General features: G+C 43.1%; 1 protein-coding gene across 5 annotated transcripts in view; it reads left to right on the forward strand.

Moving 5' to 3' along the window:
* The first annotated feature begins 3,076 nt into the window (after positions 1-3,076).
* The window catches only part of FHOD3 (formin homology 2 domain containing 3), a 405,083-nt gene continuing 390,816 nt past the window's right edge, over positions 3,077-17,343 (forward strand). For all 5 annotated transcript variants that reach the window (XM_061995044.1, XM_061995039.1, XM_061995040.1 and 2 more), the window contains exon 1: positions 3,077-3,590. In XM_061995044.1, the coding sequence (XP_061851028.1) occupies positions 3,426-3,590 (165 nt within the window). In that variant the 5' untranslated portion in view covers positions 3,077-3,425. The remainder of the gene's footprint in view (positions 3,591-17,343) is intronic.

Raw genomic sequence — 17,343 nt, forward strand, 5'->3', positions numbered from 1 at the left:
CCTAGAAAATCCTAGGCTCTCTCTGAGAAGGCCTTCTCTTCTGTGATGAGGTATAGGGTAAGACAACCACATATACTGTTCGTGTCATATCTCTTTCCAGATACAATGCCCATGATGCCTCATGACACATATCTCTGACAGGGAACATCTGGCTGTTTGTTTGCATTTTACCAGGTGTTAAGCTGCTTTAAAAGACATCTATGTTCATTTAGAAGACTGCAGTGGGAGAGAAAGTTGCCTGTTTGCCTTTTCTTAGCTACTGTACTTGGATAAATTCAACCTTGTGGAAGAAGAGTGTGCTCTGCTGCAGGCTGCGAAGTAGACCAGGGGCAGAGGAAGAACTTCTCCAAGGACAAGGTATGGCTCTGCAGAAGGAGCAGAAACCGGTGACTGCTCGGAAGAGGAGAGAGCAAACTATACAGAGCTGCTGGAAAAAGACCACAGCTTCAGAAGGTCTCTGAAGAATAAGTAGAAATGGGGAAAACCATTAAAAAATGGCATTTAGACATGCATCTCTCCTTCCCTCTACACACACACAGACATGCACACTACCTTGCAATGTCATTCTGTTTTATCCAGCAGACATGTATTTTCTTTTTCTGACTATATTATTTTAATTCAGATTCAAATAAAATCCAGTTTCTGAAATACAAAGGCCAGTGGCAGTTTGGGGATGTTTACAAGGGAAAAGAATAGGTAGGTGCAACTCAAAGGTCTGGCTGATTCAGAATCCTTTCCCATTTGTGTTGCTCTATTTTCTTTCCACCAGCCTGGTCACAAAAAGTATTTCCGCTGGCCACCTTGCATTTGGAAATCTAGATGAAGATCAAACACATAAAATATCTAACTCTTCCTCATGGGATTTAGAGTCTGTGACTAGATGTTTTGATGTTGAACCTTAAGAATTATTTGATAACTACAAGGATTGCATTCATGTTTCATTTTTGTTTGGAGGAAAGATAGATGATGTCACAGAGACATTGTACCAAATCTTGGCTTCTTTGATTTATTTAAAACTGCCCTCCAAATATTAATGCCTCTGCAATGAGAGAAGTGCCATACATCAATTAGGAAAAGTCAGGGTTGATCCAATGAATAGCAATCTTACACCACTTCATTCAGATCATTGATGAGCAGCAAATTATTTTTTAAAAATTGGAAGCTTACATAAATGATTATAAATTATGCTTAACAAACCCAAAATACCCTGCTTAACCTCCACTTTACATGTGACAAAAACATAGAACATAAATTAGCTGATAGATACGCAACAACATTGTTTTATCTAGAAACTGAATTGTCAGTACTAAAGCAGATACAAAACCCCATGTGTTTGCAAGATGTGAATTTTCAATTGCTTAGACACAAAACTGAAAATCAAGACTTCACCATGTGTAATTTTTGATAGTGCATGAGATTGACAGCTAAAAGATGTGAAGAGAAATGGGGTGAGAGGGCCCATAGGTCCTCTTTCTTGTCCAAGCTCAGGGAGAAGTGAAAAGGAAGTGGATAATGCATGTGAAATACCTAAAATGGCAAGATAGTGTCTGAGCTTTAAAATCCTTCTCGATTTTAGCAATCTTTATACTAGATGCTCTTTTCTGAAAATATGCAGGCAAAACTGAATCATTACAAGTTAGTCCTGACAATAACAAAAACGGAAGTACAGATCACGTGTGGACAGAAGTCCCCCTCTGTCCCCGTGCTGACAAAAACTCCCAAACTAGTAATCATTCTGGGAGAAAACAGTTGCTTCATGTGAATGCTATGATCTAGAGGTCATGCTTTTTTTTGCTTAAGACAAACAATTTCTATGACAAATCCCCTGTTTCTCACAGTGCTACAGGTCTCGTCCCACAGTCCATGAAGGATGAAAAGATAGGCAGTTATAAGCCATGGGTCTAAAACACAGTGCATTTCTGTGTGCAGATGTAATACAGCTATTCCACAAGACAGTGAGACCCTACGTTCTCAAGTATTTTGCCTCTAACTTTTCTTGTTTTCCTTCTCCTGCACGCTAAGAGTGATGAGCCCAGGGGGTGCACCCTTGATCAGCCTTGAGGCTGCAGACTCCGTAACACAGTGGTTTGTTGCACTGGAGTGTGAAGCTGTGCCCTGTACCTGCCCCAGCTTTTTCCTAGCTTTCGCAGCCAGAAGGTAAAATCAGGCCTAAGGTAAGACAAAAGCTGAGGAGCAGGAAGGCCAGGCAGCTCCTGGCATGCCTCCTGTCCAAAGCCGGCACAATTCCCAGGCCATACACTCTAGGTAACCAAACGAACCCCAGGTACCTCACAACCTGAATGGCAAAGAAGGCTATGTGTAAATACAGAGAAACTCACCCAACAATTTCAGTGGAATACCCAAGCTTCAGATCAGCGTCTAAACAGGGTGGGGGTTTTTTTTGTTTGTTTTTTTTTTATTTTTGGTTTGTTTTTTTTTTTTTAAAGCAAGTATTATTTAAAGCTTCTGTTTTCAACTGGGTAAATATCACACCAAAGATTTAAGACACTTGGCATGTTTGTGACGGCAAAATAACAGTTCAGTACAAGCGTCTGCTAGAGAGACGGGACCCTGCGCCCCCGCCACCACCTCACCGTGAGGGGCTGACCCTGCCTGCGCTCTGCAGGCCCGTCCCTCACTGCGAGGGCGACTCCCGTGCCCTCTCTTCACCCGCTTCCCTCCAAGTGCCCTGTCGGAGAGCGGGGCCAGCGCCTTCATTCCGCCCTGAGGCGAGGGTCTGTCTGGTGGGCCGGGGGGCGGGGCAGGGCTACAGGGGAAGGGGGGATGTCTCTCCTGCCCATAGTTGGTGAGTCTTGCGTCCCCGCTTGCTTTCTCTTTCCCCTCCGCGCGGCCCGGCGGGGGCGGGGGATGCCAGGCGGACCCTCCTTCCCACCCGGAGCGGGGAGGTCTCCTCAGGCCGTGGAGAGGAGGGGGCCGCCTGGACGCGCTTGAGGGCGGCGCCGCCGCCGGTGCCCGCGGTGGGGCGCTGCCCGCCCTTCTGCCCGGCACTGCTGTGCCTCCGTGCCTCTGTGCCGGCAGCGGCAGTCCCGCTGCCTGCTCGGTGCGCGGCGGCCGAGCATGGGGGAGCTGCCGCCGCCGCCACCGCCGCCGTCGTTCTTACCGCGCCTCGCGGCTCTGGCAGCGTCTCCTTTCTTGGCCTGAAGCGTGCCTGCACTCGTGGATCCCGGCGGGGAAGGGGCCATGGGCCGCCTCCCCGAGGCGCGGCGGTTGTGAGGGGAGCCGGGAAGCTGCCGGCCGACGTACTTGCACGCGCCAGGGGGGCTGCGGCCAGGAGGGGAGGGCCGCTCGCAGCCGGCGGCCGGCACGGCAGCTCGCCTGCAGCATCCCGCTGTCGGTGACTCGGGGGTGCCCGTATCTCGCCCGCTCTCCTGCCGCGCCCGGCCGCGGCGGTGGATGGATGCGCCATGGCCACACTGGTGTGCCGGGTGCAGCTGCTGGATGACACGGACCCCTTCAACAGCACCAACTTCCCCGAGCCCACCCGGCCGCCGCTCTACACCTTCCGGGAGGACATCCCGCTCGCTACCCAGCTGGCCGGGGTGCACCGTCTCCTCCGCGCCCCGCAGAAGGTATGGGGAGAATGGGAGGGGTGTGTGTGTGGGGGCACCGAGCGAAGGGCAGCGGCCTCCCCGCCAGAGCCCGGCAGCCAGGAAGACAGGCCGACAGCCGGCGGACGGCCCCCGGTCCCTGCGGGGCGGCAGCTCGGGCTGCGCGGGGAGGGCGCGCGGCGGAGGAGCTGCCCCGCCGGCTGCCGTGGCCCCGCCGGCGCTATCACTCGCTGTGGCAGTATAAATATTTCTTTAAGTCCTGGGGAGAGACCCGGGGGCAGCCTCGGAGGGGCTCCCAAAGGCCTTCAGGAGGAGCTACTGCCTGTGCTTTCACCGTAGCTGCGGTACGGTTTTCCTCAGGGGGAAAAAAAAGAATTCCCACCAAACCGAAGTCCTGGTTGGGTATCAAATATTACATGCTCTGTCCTTTGCTAGTGACTTCGGAGTATCTTGGGGGTATAGAGGAGTTAGGTGTTAAGTACAGCCGAGCTGCGAGGAGCACGGTCACACAGGCAGGATGCGAGCTTTGCTGGAGTGAGGTTTAATGAGCCAGTCAGTTACAGCCAGGGCTTTGGTAAAAATAGCGTGTCTGCTGCCCTTGAAACAATCAGTATTAGTAGTGCCTCTCGCGAAAAGCTGCAGCATGTTACTGCCATGGCCATTGTCAAATCTTACCTATCACTTCTTGCATACTTCTTGTAATACGTAGGCTGGCATCTGCAGTTCTGCCCTTGAAGTCAAGCACCCGGCCTTGATACTTGAATTTTCAGTTTTCAAAGCAATGCCATTGATTGACATAATAATAATGTCCTTACATTATTATCTTGTATCTGCACATTAATTCTGCAGAGCACACTGGGGAAAAAAAGAAGTGATCTTTTTTATTCCCAGAAAAAACACAAAGTAAAAAAGTTGTAAAGCTTATTTTATTTGCTCTCTGATAAAGTGTGAGGAAAATACTCTCTTAACATCACTTCTTGTATTATATCTTGCTCTTGGGAGCTTGCGGGAAGATGACAAAGGGCTGTGTGTGCCCTTAGATTTAAGAATATCCAAAACCCCATAAAAGTATTTCAGAGAAAAGCTCTTGGAGCAGACAGAAGTTTTACATTTGTGTAACGGGTTTTCACATAATAGTTGCCAAGGATACAGCATCCAGCTAGCAGAGCTCTGCCTAATGCACAAAACCTTTGGAAGCTCTTGGTGTGCTGGGTCAATTCTGTTTTCATGTGCTTGGTCGTCCTCAATTCAGAGACTGGTCCCATTGTTTTCAAGGGAAGCTTTTTTTGGGAGTCAGAGCTAATTAAAAGAAGGGCAGGATGGATTCTGACACCTAATGAAGTAAATAAAAAATTTACTGTGCTGTGTTTTGCTTTTACTTCACTTTGAATACTGTTCTGACATATCTTTTTTTATAACCCCTCAGTAATCCAAAATATTCCAAGGTTTAGTGTCTTAGGAGCTGCCCAAAATATACAGCCATTTCTCAACACTTATCTCCTGTCCTGTGTTCCAGTATGCAGTGTGTTTCAGAAGTTTACTTAATGTTTGAAAACGGGACTTACAGATTTTGGATGAAAGATGGCTTAAATCTATACATGTGCTGTTAAAACTATTGAAGAACAGCAACATGGCTAAAGGCAATTCCTCACTCAGTGACTTGTTAATTCGAGGTTGTGACTCTTGCAAACATTTTGTTTCTGTTGTTTTAATGATGTGGGCAGGCTCATTGAAATCTTCTTACATGGTTACAGTTACCTTTGTGTCTGCAGAATCAGAGCCTATTTCTAAAATCCTGAATTATGTCTCTTGGTCTTTTAGCTTTTATGAAGAAGGTAGGAAAGAAAAGAGTGTTGATTAGACTTTTTAACCTTCAGTGGATATACTAAAAGCTTCATCCTCTGTGTATGTGCTTCCCATTACTGCAGCCTGTCTATGTTTATCATTAAATATTTGTGTGATTTTTGTAGAATCAACTGGTTTGTGTTGTCTTTTAAGGACAGGCTTTCCATTTTCTATTTTGGAGGTGGAGATATTTTTTTTCAACAGCTTTTCCTCAAAACTATAGTCAATTGATCTCTAAGAAGATGACCACATTAGTTAATCAAGAACGATTTTGCTCCATTTGTCTCATATATCAGTCGAAAGTCTGTGATCTGAGGAATGCAGCTGTCAAAGCATAAGATAGGGTCAAATTCAGTTGTCGGTTCCAGTTGACATATTTGAGGCTTGATTGATTAATTACTTTGAAAATTAGCGAGATGATAGTTTCATCACAGATTCACAGAATCTTAAGGGTTGGAAGGGACCTCAAAAGATCATCTAGTCCAACCCCCTCAACTGGAGGCAGGATCACCTAGAGTAGGTCACACAGGAACTCATCCAGGTGGGTTTTGAAGGTCTCCAGGGAAGGAGACTCCACAACCCATCTGGGCAGCCTGTTCCAGTGCTCCATCACCTTCAGAGTGAAGAAGTTTTTCCTTATGTTTCTTTGGAATCTCTTTTGTTCCAGCTTGTACCTGTTACCCCTTGTCCTATCATTGGCCATCATTGAGAACAGACAGGCTCCATCCTCCCAACACTTGCTCTTTACATATTTGTAAACATTAATGAGGTAACACCTCAGTCTCCTCCAAGCTGAAGAGCCCCAGCTCACTTAGCCTTTCATTATAAGGGAGATGCTCCACTGCCTTTATCATCTTGGTGTCCCTGTGCTGAACGCTTTCCAGCAGATCCCTGTCCTTGAACTGAGAGGCCCAGAACTGGACACAATATTCCAGATATGGTCTCATGAGGGCAGAGTAGAAGGGGAGGAGAACCTCTCTCAACCTACTGCCTACACCTCTTCTAATACACCCCAGGATACCATCGGCCTTCTTGGCTACGAGGGCACATTGCTGGCTCATTGTCATTCTGCTGCCCACCAAGACCCCCAGGTCCCTTTCCCCTACACTACTCTCTAACAGTTCATTCCCCCATCTGTACTGCTACATGGGGTTATTCTTTCCCAGATGAAAGACTCTACACTTGTCCTTGTTGAAATTCATGAGATTTCGCTTTGCCCAACTCTCCAGCCTGTCCAGGTCTCCTTGAATGGCAGCACAGCCTTCTGATATGTCAGCCACTCCTCCCAGTTTAGTATAATCAGCAAACTTGCTGACAGTGCCCTCTGTTCCCCCATCAAGGTCATTAATCCCAGCACTGACCCCTGAGAGAGTCCACTAGATACAGGCCTCCAACTATACCCTGCCCCATTGATCACAGCTCTCTGCCTTCTTCCCTTCAACCAGTTACAGTCCATCTAACTGTCTGATCATCCAGCCCACACTTTATCAGTTTTGCTGTGAGGATGCTGTGGGAGACGGTGTCAAATGCTTTCCTGAAATCCAGAGTTCTATGATTCTATGAAACCACATCCACTACCACTATCTATCCACCTGGTTATGCCTTCATAAGAAGCTATCAAGTTGGTCAAACATGACTTCCCTTCGGTAAAGCCATGTTGACCCCTCCCAATGACCCTCTTGTCTTTTCAATGCCTGGAGACAGCACCCAGGATAAGTTGTTGCATCACCTTTCCAGGGATGGAGGTGAGGCTGACCGGTCTGTAGTTACAGGGGTTCTCCTTATTGCCCTGTTAAAGACTGGAGTGACATTTTCTTTCCTCCAGTCCTCAGGCACCTCTCCTGTTCTCCACAACTTACTGAAGATGATGGAGAGTGGTCTAGCAACAACTTCCACCAGCTCCTGCAGCACCTGCAGGTATGTCCCATTGAGGCCTTGGATTTATATACATATAGACTGTTCAACTGATCCTTAACCCAGTCCTCATCAACCAAACAAAACTCCTCCTTTAACCTGGTTTCCTCTGGAGTCTGAGGCTCCTGAGGGCAGTCTCCAGCAGCATAGACAGAGGCAAAGAAGGCATTCAGTAACTCTGTCTTCTCTTTATCCTCTGTCACCAGGGCACCCGCCTCGTTCAACAATGGGTCTACATTGCCTCTAGCATTAGTTTTATCTGCAGTGTATTTGAAGAAGCCCTTCTTGTTGTTCATGACATACGTCCCTTGCAAGACACAACTCCAATGAGGCTTTAGCTTTCATATTTGCCTCCCTACATCCTCTGATAACTGTCATATATTCATTCCAAGTGGCCATCCCTTCCTTTCATGATCTATAGACTCTATTCTTCCACTGGAGTTTGCCCAACAGTTCCCTGTTTAACCATGTGAGTCTCCTAGCTCCCTTGCTTGATTTCCTACCGACTGGGATTCTCTGATCGTGAGCTTGTAAGAAGTGATCTTTGAATAGAGACTAACCATTCTGGGCCTTTTTATGCTCTAGTACCCTGTCCCATGAGATATCCCCTAGCAATTGCTTAAAAAGGCCAAAGATGGCCTTGCTAAAGTCCACGGTTACGATCCTGCTTGGTATTCTGTTCTTACCACACAAGATCCTAAACTCCACCATCTCATGATCACTGCAGCCAAGGATGTCCACAACTTCCACCGCTTCAACCAGACCCTGCTTGTTTGTGAGTACAAGATCCAGTATTGCTTCTCTCCTGGTTGGCACATCCACCATCTGCATCAAGTAGTTATCATCGATGCACTGAAGGAACCTCCTGGACTGTGACTATCCTTGTAGGCCTTCCAGCAGAGGTCTGGGTAGTTGAAATCTCCCAGGAGAGCCAGGGCCTGTGATTTTTGAGACTGCTTCCAACTGCCTGTCGAAGGCCTCATCAATTTCCCCAACCTGATCAGGTGGCCTGTAATAGACACCCGCAACATGTCACACCTGCTAGCTTGTCCCTTAATTCTAATCCACAAACTCTCAACTTACTCCTCATCCTCACCTGGACAGAATTCAGTACATTCCATCTGTTTTCTCACACAAAGAGCAACTCCACCACCTTGCCTTACTGGCCTGTCTTTCCTAAAAATGACACAGCTGTCCATGACCACATTCCAGCCATTTGAGCTGTGCCACTGTGTCTCTGCAATTGCCACCAGATCATAACGCCTTGCCTGTACACAGACTTGCAGCTCCTCCTGTTTATTCCCCATGCTGTGTGCATTGGCATAGAGGCATTTCAAGAAGGATGCTGATCATGCAGGATTCACTCCTGGCACTGGCTTGCCACCCTTAGGCTCAACTCTAGTGGGCCTGGTTTTATCCCCTTCCCCCTTCAAAATTAGTTTAAAGCCCTTTCTGTGAGCCTCTCTAACTCTTTAGGCAAGGCTCCTTCTCCCCCTTTGAGACAGATGAACTCCATCTGTCACCAGACCTGGCATCAAGAAAATTTCGCTATGGTCAGAAACCCCAAAGTTGTGTTGATGGCACCAGCCTCTGAGCCACCTGTTTGATGATCCATTTAGCATATTTTGAAACAGATGCAGGAGTTTATAAGTCAAATATATAGTAATTCTGATGTCTAAATCAGTCCTGAAATCTTCTAAACTGTTGGCTTTTTTGCCAGCGAGTTCCAATGGTCATTGCTGGTTTTCTTTCATTAGTTTTTCATTTGTCATCTTTTGAGTTGGTTACTTATTCTCTGAACAGAGGTGCTGATTTGCTGCCTGCAAATCAGTGGCTGGTTTGTGTGCTTTGTGTAGGCAACGTACTGCTGAGAGGTATACTTGAAAGGATAAACTCAGAAGCAGGAATCCAGCTCACTTTAGTGGGTTTCAGATTTTGCCATTGCTGAGCTGAAATTTGCAGTGATTAGAGTATTTTTGTGGTTACTTTATTAATTTGTGTATTGCAAATAATTGTAACTTGTATATTTTAAGCAGTTACTAATAAAGACCTTTAAAACTAAAATGAAAAATAGACATTCTGACTTGTGTGACATCAGTAGCATTTTTTATAAACAACAAATGTTACCTTTTGACTCCAAAGGGCAGTGTTTCTTTAGTCTAATTCCTTGGAAATACAACTTTTGATTTCATACAGGAGTTTTACTTCTTCACTTTAAACTTCTAAGTGTGTTGGAATCTGGAAGCACATATCTGATCTATAAAGTGTCTTCTGAGTGATAATGTTTTTAGATCCTTGTGGAGGAGTGCAATGAGCTGGTTAGGTGGCTGAGATCCATGACCTCTGGCAGAATGCATGAATACTACCCTGAATGACTCAAGTACATGGATGAGGTGGAACATCCAAACTAGTTGATAGGAAAAACTGAGAAGACAAGTGTCTGCAGTCCTTCTTTTGCTTGGAATTAAGTTCTCAGTTGTAACTTCCTCCCTCATCCTTTTCTCTCACTTTCCCCTCACTTCTCCTCACTTTTCTGTACAGCTGTGTCTATGGATGAAGCAGCTTGCTATACCTGGAGCTGTGCTCAGTTCTGCCTTGTACATGCAGCAGGTGTGCTGGTGCGTGTGTACTGGGCTGAACTCCACAGGGCAGTACGTGGCTGTCAGCAGCACTTGCCTTGGGTATCCCCCATGGGCTCAGGTCCCTCAATGCGAGATGGTGACACTCCATCTTAGTTGCCAGTGAAGCCACATCTACAAATTCTTGCTGAGTAACTAAGCCATGTTGGAGAACTTTTTTATTTAGGTTGCTTACATTGATTCGGTTGCCCAAGGTTCCATTTTGGATTTGGCTTTTGCTGCTTTGTTTCTCAGTATTTTAGGTCTCTCTCATTATCTGTTCTATGAATGAGAACTGGATCTAGTTTGGACTCTGAATTCAGATGTCCCTTTTGCCCATTTCTGTGAACCTTGGGAAAATCAGAACTGGATCTAAATTTGTGGCTCGGGCCCCGTGCCAATAATGTGCTTTGAATCTAATTTGGTAGTTTGGGTTGTTTGGTTTTGAATTGCTTTGAGTTACTTGATACTCCTGACTTGCTGACACAGGGTCGTATGCATGGCCCATGTCAAGTGGTATGCTTTTTTTAGAGATCTTCTTCATTATAACTTACTCATATAATTACAGCATGATGAGTATGTTTCTATGTTCTGTTTTCACATCCTGCTGTACTGTTCATTGCTGGGGCAGCTCTAAGAAGTACAGGTTCATAATAATATAGGAAATCACACCAATTTATGAAGAAAATGTAATGGAAATATTTTGTGTAATAATGGAAAACCAAAAAAAATACAAGAGTGCATATGGTGTAGTAGGGGAAAGATACAGTGCTATAAGGATAGTTGTTTTGACCTCCTGTTCCCTCTGAGAAAACTGAAGGCAACGTCTGTGTTTAAATCTCTTCCAAGAATTTGTAATTAGGAACAGTGTCATTCAAAAACTAGTGGTATAAGCTATCAAATCCAATGAGCACTAGAGGGATTTGGGAGTTTCATTCATAAAGAAACCATCCAGATTTCCATCTTCAGCTGTTGTGATTTAGCCCTAGATTAGAGCCCGGGTAAGTCTGGGGCATGTTGCGATGTAAGCTGATAGCAGAAGCTGTTCCACCGGGTTGTGTCCTGGCATGGAGCTCAGGTCTGGCACTGAAGTTGGTGGTAGGCTATAACCTGGCATAAGCCTCAGGTTTTTTGACAACAGAAAACATACCGACTGGCTTCTTCCTGGGTTTCCTTGAAGCACGGTAGCATTAACAAATTAATTAAGAAATTGCCTTGGCTAGGCAGAAGCAGAAGAAAGAGGGTAGTTTGGATCCTGATCCTGCTGGAGGCAGCGGTCGCTGGAGCAGCAGTTCTCTCTTTTGAAGAGAGCATTTTGGATTGGTCATTATGCTCTTCATGGGAGTTGAAAAATAGAGATGGAAACCAGAAAAACATCATTTTCCCACGGAACATGAACCTACCAGTGGGTGAAACTGTCTGATAAATTCTGTAAGTGTTGCTGCTGGGGAATATTTTAGTTGAGGACTGTCAAGACACCTAGGTGTTCCATTCTGCCTGAGGTAGCCCTTTCTCATCCTTTGGGAGAAGTGGGGATTTGACGCAATAGCTATTTCCAATAGGCTTCCAAAGTGTTCTCAATGTAGCCAATTATTTCTGTCGCTGGCTGTCAAAATCCTCTGCTTCCAGAGATTGTCCCTGTACTGGTTGTGTGTGTTTGAACTTTCTAGGGAAGTATGTATGAGCACAGAGGATCTGTCTCTGTCTTCTGACTTTAAAGGACAAGCTGCATCAGAGTTCAGTGTGAAATACGCTCTTCTGGGGGAGTATAAACACCTGCCCAAAAGCACAACCATGAAAAGCTGCCCAGTCTCCAGCAGCTTATTGTCTTCTGAGGTGTGGGCCTTCAAAGGAGCAAAGCTGCCCATACAGCAGATACAAAGTAACTGTCAAATGCTGGACTTTATCTTTGGCATTTTAACAAAGAGGTCTTTGAAGTTTTTGCAAGGTTCTTACAAGTGGAGTTTGGTCAAGTTATAGTTCAGTTCAGTTGTTTGATCTAGGCTGAAAAGCTGCATTGTAAATGCAAGGGAGCAAACCTATCCCAGAGATCCAATTCCTGAATTTCACACACCTCTGTTGCAAGTCTTTAGTTTGGGTGCTCATAGCTCAAGGGCCTTTGTAGAGCTCAGTGTGAAGAATGATGGAGTGAGTATGCTGGTAGTTCTCACGGTATTTTGAAATTTTGAAATCACAGGTGAGTCAGATGCAGCTTCTGGAAACTTGCATCACTTTTTACTTACTGGAGGTTTGTAATCAAACAAAGCAGATGAACTGGAAGAAGTTAGACCTTGCTGTTATGATATGCAAGCTCTTGTACTTGCAGTTACAACTTTAGATTTTTTTTTTTTTTTCGAAAGCAGATGTAGGTACATCCTTTATTCCAAATTCTTTCAAAATTTTTGTATGGAGATTGGTAATGGCTTCAATTGGCAAGAGACTGATGGCATCAGTCTGTGGAAGAATGGTCAGAGAAAGACATGGGACCTGACATGTTATAATCTCCTCTTCATCCCATGTTGTCCTAAATAAGAACAAAATTTCTAAAGACTTTCAGGAAGAAGTTTCCTCCTTCAAGTGTTTGCAGACTACCTTGCACAGGTATTTAGGGTCTAAATGAGAGTCCTTTTTCTTTCTGTCAGATCTCTCAGGGTTTTGAGGATGAATATTACAACTCTAGCAACTATATGCAGGACAGTCACCCATCCATCACATCACCTCTGACAACACTACCTGGTTTTATGGTCCACTTCTCTGACTAGAATTCAAGCAGGACAGGTTGGTACTTCTACTCCTTCAAAAACTGTCGTGTATTTTTTGGTGACCCCAGGTTTAGGCCAAGGCTATACACCGTTGGTAAACAGTGCTTCAGTAGGCTGTACCCATGTGCTAAGATTAATGGCTCAGGGGAAAAAGTGCCAGCTACTACACTACTGTCATCACTTTCCACACCACCTGAGTTGCATTATATTAGTAATAACTTTATATTGTATTGCAGTTATTAATAAGACAGCAAGGAATGCTGTTACATATTTTTAGCAGAGGAACAAGTTGAGACAAAAGAAGCAGTGAGCTCTCTAATAAGTCCAGCTACGTAGAAACATCTGCAAGCATCTTGCATAGGAAACTATTGAAGTAAAGGTGAATGATACTTAAAAGTTCACTTTCCACGTGTCATCAGCTTAACACATTAAAAGAATGCATTGTGGTTTCCAACTCCAAAAACTTAAAAATAAGTTATTCTGTCATTCCCAGCATTTAAAGAGTGCTTTAAAAAAATACAAAGGGGGAAAAAAAAGGCTTAGACTTTTTACTTTCAGTATGATTACTTGACTTTAGTAGTCATATTTCTAAACTGACCTTCTATTTGTTTTGTGATGACATTTATTTGAATTACAGAGTCCTGGGAAATTGCTGATTTTGTTCCTGGATGCCTAGTCACTATTGCTAAATACAAGAATGCATTGTCCATGAATCTTTTGGTCCTATCAGTCATCATTTTATATGGTAGTGCTCAATAGACTGAATAACAAAGAGTGGGGTGACTGAGAAAGCAGCTTCATCTCTTAGTTCTAGAGTGGTTTTTATGGCAAAGTATATATACTTTGACAAATGAGACTTGGACAGTGTTGCCTTGTGTTTACTAACAGTTAAACTCTTTCTCATCTTGATAGATGAGAAAAAGCTGCATAAATAGACAAGTTATAATATGAAGTCAAGTCAGGTACACGTGATTACATGCAACTGTGGAGGGGTGTGTATGGTTTGAAGCTGTATGGTCATCAGCCACAAAAATATTAAGCTCTATCTTGTGCTTTGTGTAGGTAAACTGATTGTATTGCTTCAATTCTACTAATACACATAGTAATACAATTTTCCTCTTGTACATAGCATGCTTTATCATATTGGAATAAAATGTACTAATAGGTAGCTTCTATTTCCCTATTTAGGAAAGAAAGTTATTACTTCATCTCATTTTCGGCATTATCTTCTGCTTTTAAAAATGACAGTCTATGCTAGTTAAAAAAGATAATTACAAGTAACAATGACATTGATTCAAAAACAGAAGTACATTTCAGTGTTGTCCTTTGAAGCTAGGTGCCTCATTTACCAAAGAGCCCTTCAGCCTTTCTAAATGAAATTGAGAAAATAAGTATTTCTTTAGAATTTTAAATATACTTTTGCAGCCTCATGTAACAACTCCAGAGGTAAAGTAGCTGCTTCAGCTGCTGGTGAGCTGCCTGTAGATTTTGTGTCAGCCTTTTCTGATGGCTCCGTTACCAGCAAGGGGAGGATGAAGTTTTTGGCTTCTCTCTGGTGAAACTGGTCAGCATGTTTGTTGTGAGCCACCTGGCATGATTTGGAGCCTGACAATGGAGGCAGCTGTAGCTGTTACAGCAGTGCCAGGTAGTTTGCTTACCCAAGGGTCATATGCAAGGTAAGGCTAGCTAAAAGAGCATGTCTTTTCTGTTTTCTTAGTTCATTACTATGAGGCTATTTTACGGCAGGGTTTGCAAGGAAAGAGCATAATAGCAGATGTGCAATTGGGACACCAACAGTGATCTCCTGTGTGCCAGCAAAATGCCAAATGGGGACTTGTGTCTCGTTTTTGTCAGTGTGAAACAGAACTTCTGAATTTCTTCCAAAGTGATGACCCTGTTCTAGCTGTGGTATAGATGGAAATAGACTTCTAGTACTCAGAAACACTTGGCATTTTATTGGAAGTAGAGAAATTGAAAGAGCTATACATCTGCCCCCTGTTTATTACCATACGCCAGCAGCTGTCTCCAGAGTGTGACCTTTGACTCCATTCACAAAGGTTGGGTTTTTCGTTTTTAGTTTGTTGGTTTTTTTTTTTTTCTTTAATTTCTAGAATTGCTAGGGATTTGTCTTGAAAAATCTGGAGTCCTCTACCCTCTTTAAGAGGTCTTTGTGTCTCTGGTGGGGGATACCTTCCCAGATTTCTCAGGTAGAGAATTAAGGATACCTGTTGAGCTTTATTCTTTGCACCTGAGAGGTGTTGCAATCCTGCAAGGCCTGAGCAATAAAGACCATGACCAGCTGGAGAAATGGGAATAAGCAACAAGGGGAAGAAAGAAAATGATGCTCTTTTCTGTGACCCTTCTAAGAAAAGGGAAATTTCTGAAACTGTGAAGTGAAAGAAAAATCTGCATCTTGTAAAAGGCAAAAAAGTATAGTTTCTGAAGTTCAGGCTGTATTTTTCAGTTCAGATGCTACTTAAGTAAATTTGTAGGTTTCCTATCTTATTGATGGGCTTTTCCTTCAAGATTTTTGAAATGTGGACAAAAAAAGCCACCACTGTTATGAATATAAATTCACACTAAGCTTAGGGTATGCCTTTATTTTTTACTCTCTCAGTTTATTATTAGTTTTTATAGTGTTTTTATTTTACTTCCTGAAGAGAAGTGATCACTGCTCAAAAAAAGTACCCTTTTGAGAAACAACCATCTGTAGTAAGTTTGAAATGTGGAATCTTATGATAATGGAGAGAATTATCTCAAGATGTTATAGTCTTTCGCTAATAAATTAAGAGATGTCTAATTATATGTGTATTGAGTTTGAAAGTTGTCAGAACATGTACATGTTCCTTGTAGTCTTTCTTGTCAAAGAGTCTGAAAGAAACATTCCCTAATCATCATCTGTACAAAGATGAGGAAGAGAATACTGTTTAGGCTAGTTTTCAGAAGCTGTATCAAAAAGATTAATAGTCCTGGGAAAGTGATAATTAAACACAGCCTTGCTCTATGTCATGTCACTGATTAGTGTTTGGTTGCAGTTTTAGAGTGAGGAAGTCATTAGTTTGATAGATCCTCTAGCTACATCGTAGAGGATACGTAATTGCATTGTGGTGTTGCACTTTTTTTTGTTTACCTTGATAGACTCAAAGCATTAGGTCGTATGGGTCCTAAGTCTGAAACTATCTGTTACACAACAAGATTAGGGGTGTTTTATTTTGAAAAATAAGTCTATATAGTTGCAGAGGAAAAGACTGAAGATATGATTCCTGATGGTTAAAAAACCAGCAAGAGCATAACATTTTTAGTTAAAAGTTAACTCTTGAATTATAAAAACTTCTTGACTTGAAGAAAATACTTTAAAAATATTTTTATTTATTTCGATGTTACAAAAGACAGGTATTTAAAAGTATCCTCACAAATGCTGTTTCAAAACAGTGGCTGTAACTGCCACCTCATCAAGGAATTCAGGAATGCACAGGGTGAGGACTGAGTTGTCTCCTCATTGGCAGGATTGAAGTGGGCTGCTTTATCATTGACAAAGTGAAGTAATCTGAACGGCTACCAAAGAAGGTAGAAGGATATTGATTTTCAAGGTTGCCAAAATATTGTTTCTTTTTCCTGAGTACTAAATTATATTGGAAGGAATTTGAGTAAAACTATAATTTATTTCAGTATTTTCTTTTGTGGACTACTAGTCAAGATGAATGGGATGTAATCACTACCAATAAGGACATCCTCTGGTATGGAACACCTGTCCGTCCTCCTAATGTTGACTCCAGTTTACCATCACGTTCTCTCAACATGTTTTAACATGTAATTGCATTAGCTTATATATAGTAACATGGCTGTGTTGGGCTTTAATCCTAGTCATTGCAAGACTCCTGACTGAATTGCAGGCTAAAAATAGGCTTTACTCAGATGTGCTGTGTGCTATCAGTTGCACTCTGCCTTGGCAGTTTGTTGGTAATGCGGTGTAATTAAAAGTTGACAAAGGCAATAGGCAAAGTACTGTCCAATAACTTCTAGGATTTTATCTTAAGGGATTTTCTTAACTTGATTAAGTTGGCTAGTATGGTTACACCTGAAATGAGTGACCTAGTGCATTAAATTATTTGATAGTTCTGGGAGGCTGTTGAAAGTATGCTCTTGCCTTGAAACCATTCTTTAGATTGACATTGCTTCCATGGGAAAGCCACTGGTAACAGCCCATAGCATTTGGAAATCGTTACGGCTATGTATGATTTGAGTGACAAAAAGCAGATTAGAAGTATTTTTCAGTGAAGTGTAAATTGAGCTATATTTATTTCCTTTATGTCATTACTGTTTGTCATTAATATTCCAGAAAATATTTCAGATATATACAGGTGATATATGCAGAAAAATATATGCAGCTGAAAAGGGGAGAATAGCTTGCTATCTCCCAAGTAGTCATCAGCTGGTATTATTTTGAGAAGTTTCAAGGGAGATTGATTAAAATGATGCCTTAATGTTCTTCATCCACCAAATTAGATTAAAAAAAATTAAGCATCGATTCATAAAATAGAGTATGAAGAAATACTCAAATTTTAAACTCTCCACATTTTCCTCAGTGAATTCGTTTGAAAGAAGTGGTATGGGATGCTGGCTACTGAGTACTGT

Source organism: Colius striatus, chromosome 4 (assembly GCF_028858725.1).
Source record: "Colius striatus isolate bColStr4 chromosome 4, bColStr4.1.hap1, whole genome shotgun sequence".
Taxonomy (NCBI): Eukaryota; Metazoa; Chordata; class Aves; order Coliiformes; family Coliidae; genus Colius; species Colius striatus.